This window comes from Neopelma chrysocephalum, unplaced genomic scaffold (assembly GCF_003984885.1).
Source record: "Neopelma chrysocephalum unplaced genomic scaffold, ASM398488v2 Primary Assembly neopelma1_92172, whole genome shotgun sequence".
NCBI lineage: Eukaryota > Metazoa > Chordata > Aves > Passeriformes > Pipridae > Neopelma > Neopelma chrysocephalum.
The window spans coordinates 1-2,483 of NW_020920924.1; the positions used below are offsets into that span (position 1 = coordinate 1).

The 2,483-nt window shown below is 62.2% G+C and overlaps 1 protein-coding gene across 1 annotated transcript; it reads left to right on the forward strand.

Annotated features, from left to right (window-relative positions):
- Positions 1-37: 37 nt before the first annotated feature.
- LOC113980086 (rho GTPase-activating protein 39) lies at positions 38-2,378 on the forward strand (the record flags this gene model as incomplete). The annotated part of the gene is made up of 2 exons (XM_027707342.1): positions 38-223; positions 2,141-2,378. Coding segments are annotated over 2 exons (381 nt in total), but the record flags the coding sequence as incomplete, so codon positions are not given.
- Positions 2,379-2,483: the final 105 nt, after the last annotated feature.

Here is a 2,483-nt window from a genome sequence, read left to right on the forward strand (position 1 = left end):
CAGCTTTGGAGCTCCTGCCAGGTGTCCCACATCCCACATTTTCTCCTTGGCAGCCTCCCTGCTGAAGCTGTGGTACCGGGAGCTGGAGGAGCCTCTGATCCCACACGAGTTCTACGAGCAGTGCATCACCCACTACGAGAACCCCGAGGCCGCCATCGCCGTCGTCCACTCGCTGCCCAGGATCAACAAGATGGTGCTGTGCTACCTCATCCGCTTCCTGCAGGTACCCCCTGCCCTCCCACGGGATCCCCTGGCCTGGTTCCTTCTCCTCAGGTGGTTTGGGGTCCCCTCCTTCCTCCCACACCACGTTGGACCTCCTGGTTGTTCCCCTTGAGGTGGTTTTCGGTCCACCTCCTTCCTCTCACGCCATGTTCGTGGCCCTCCTTGGGCCTCCTGGTTCCCTTGGACCTCCTGGTTCCTTCCCCTGAGGTGGTTTTGGGTCCCCCTCCTTCCTCTCACGCCCCGTTGGACCTCCTGGTTCCTTCTCCTGAGGTGGTTTTGGGTCCCCCTCCTTCCTCTCATCCACGTTCATGGCCCTCGTTGACCCTCCTGGTTCCTCCTCTTGAGGTTCCCCAAATTCACCTGGCCCTGCTTGACCCTCCTGGTTCCTCCTCTTGGGGTGGTTTTGGGGTTCTCCAAATTCACCCCGTGCTGACCCTGCCCCTGGTTGACCCTCCTGGTTCCTTCCCTTGAGGTTCCCCAAGAGAAGAGAAGGTTCCCCAAGGTCACCCCGTGCTGACCCCGGCCCTGCTTGACCAACCCTGGTCCCTCCTCTCGCCCTTCCCTGCGCTGACCCCGTCCCCCCTCCCTGTCCCCCCCCAGGTTTCTGTGCCCCTGCTTGACCCTCCTGGTTCCTTCTCTTGAGATTCCCCAAGGTCACCCTGTGCTGACCCCTGCCCTTGGTTGACCAGTCCTGGTTCCTCCTCTTGGGGTGGTTTTGGGTTCTCCATGGGGTCCTTCCTTCCTTCCATCTCCCACCAGCCCCATCACCTCCTCCCACCCCAGGTGTTCGTGGTGCCTTGTTGACCCTCCTGGTTCCTCCTCTTGAGGTTCCCCAAGGTCACCCCGTGCTGACCCCAGCCCTGCTTGACCCTCCTGGTTCCTTCCCTTGAGATTCGCCAAGGTCACCCAGCCCTGCTTGACCCTCCTGGTTCCTCCTCTTGGGGTGGTTTTCAGGTTCCCCAAATTCACCCCCAAGAACCAGGAGCTCCACACGGTCGGTCCTTCCACCCCAGGTTTCTGTGCCCCTGCTTGACCCTCCTGGTTCCTTCCCTTGAGGTTCCCCAAGGTCACCCAGCCCTGCTTGACCCTCCTGGTTCCTCCTCTTGAGCTTCCCCAAGAGAAGAGAAGGTTCCCCAAGGTCACCCCGTGCTGACCCTGGCCCTGCTTGACCCTCCTGGTCCCTCCTCTCGAGGTCCCCCAAGGTCACCCCGTGCTGACCCCAGCCCTGCTTGACCCTCCTGGTCCCACCTCTTGAGGTTCCCCAAATTCACCCGGCCCTGCTTGACCCTCCTGGTTCCTTCTCCTGAGGTTCCCCAAATCACCCCATGCTGACCCCAGCCCTGCTTGACCCTCCTGGTTCCTCCTCTTGAGCTTCCCCAAGGTCACCCCGTGCTGACCCTGCCCCTGGTTGACCCTCCTGGTTCCTTCTCCTGAGGTTCCCCAAATTCACCCCGTGCTGACCCCAGCCCTGCTTGACCCTCCTGGTCCCTCCTCTCGAAGTCCCCCAAGGTCACCCCTGGCTGACCCCGTCCCTTGTCCCTGTCCCCCCCCAGGTGTTCGTGGTGCCTTGTTGACCCTCCTGGTTCCTCCTCTTGAGGTTCCCCAAGGTCACCCCGTGCTGACCCCAGCCCTGCTTGACCCTCCTGGTTCCTCTTCTTGAGCTTCCCCAAGGTCACCCTGTGCTGACCCTGCCCTTGGTTGACCTTCCTGGTCCCACCTCTTGAGGTTCCCCAAATTCACCCGGCCCCTGCTTGACCCTCCTGGTTCCTCCACTCGAGGTTCCCCAAGGTCACCCTGTGCTGACCCCGGCCCTGCTTGACCAATCCTGGTTCCTCCTCTTGAGGTTCCCCAAGAGAAGAGAAGGTTCCCCAAGGTCACCCCGTGCTGACCCCGTCCCTCGTCCCCGTCCCCCCCTTAGGTGTTCGTGCAGCCGTCCAACGTGGCCGTGACCAAGATGGACGTCAACAACCTGGCCATGGTGATGGCCCCCAACTGCCTGCGCTGCCAGTCGGACGACCCGCGGGTCATCTTCGAGAACACGCGCAAGGAGATGTCCTTCCTCAGGGTGCTCATCCAGCACCTCGACACCAGCTTCATGGAGGGCGTCCTATAGCAGTGCCCCCCACAACACACCCCCCTCCTCCTCCTCCTCATCCTCCTCCTCCTCCTCCCCTCCGGACCCTTGGGAATCCGGGCATTCCCGGCCCCGTTCCTGGGATGTGGGATGTGGGATGTTCCCCGTTCCCGGTTTGGGATGTGGG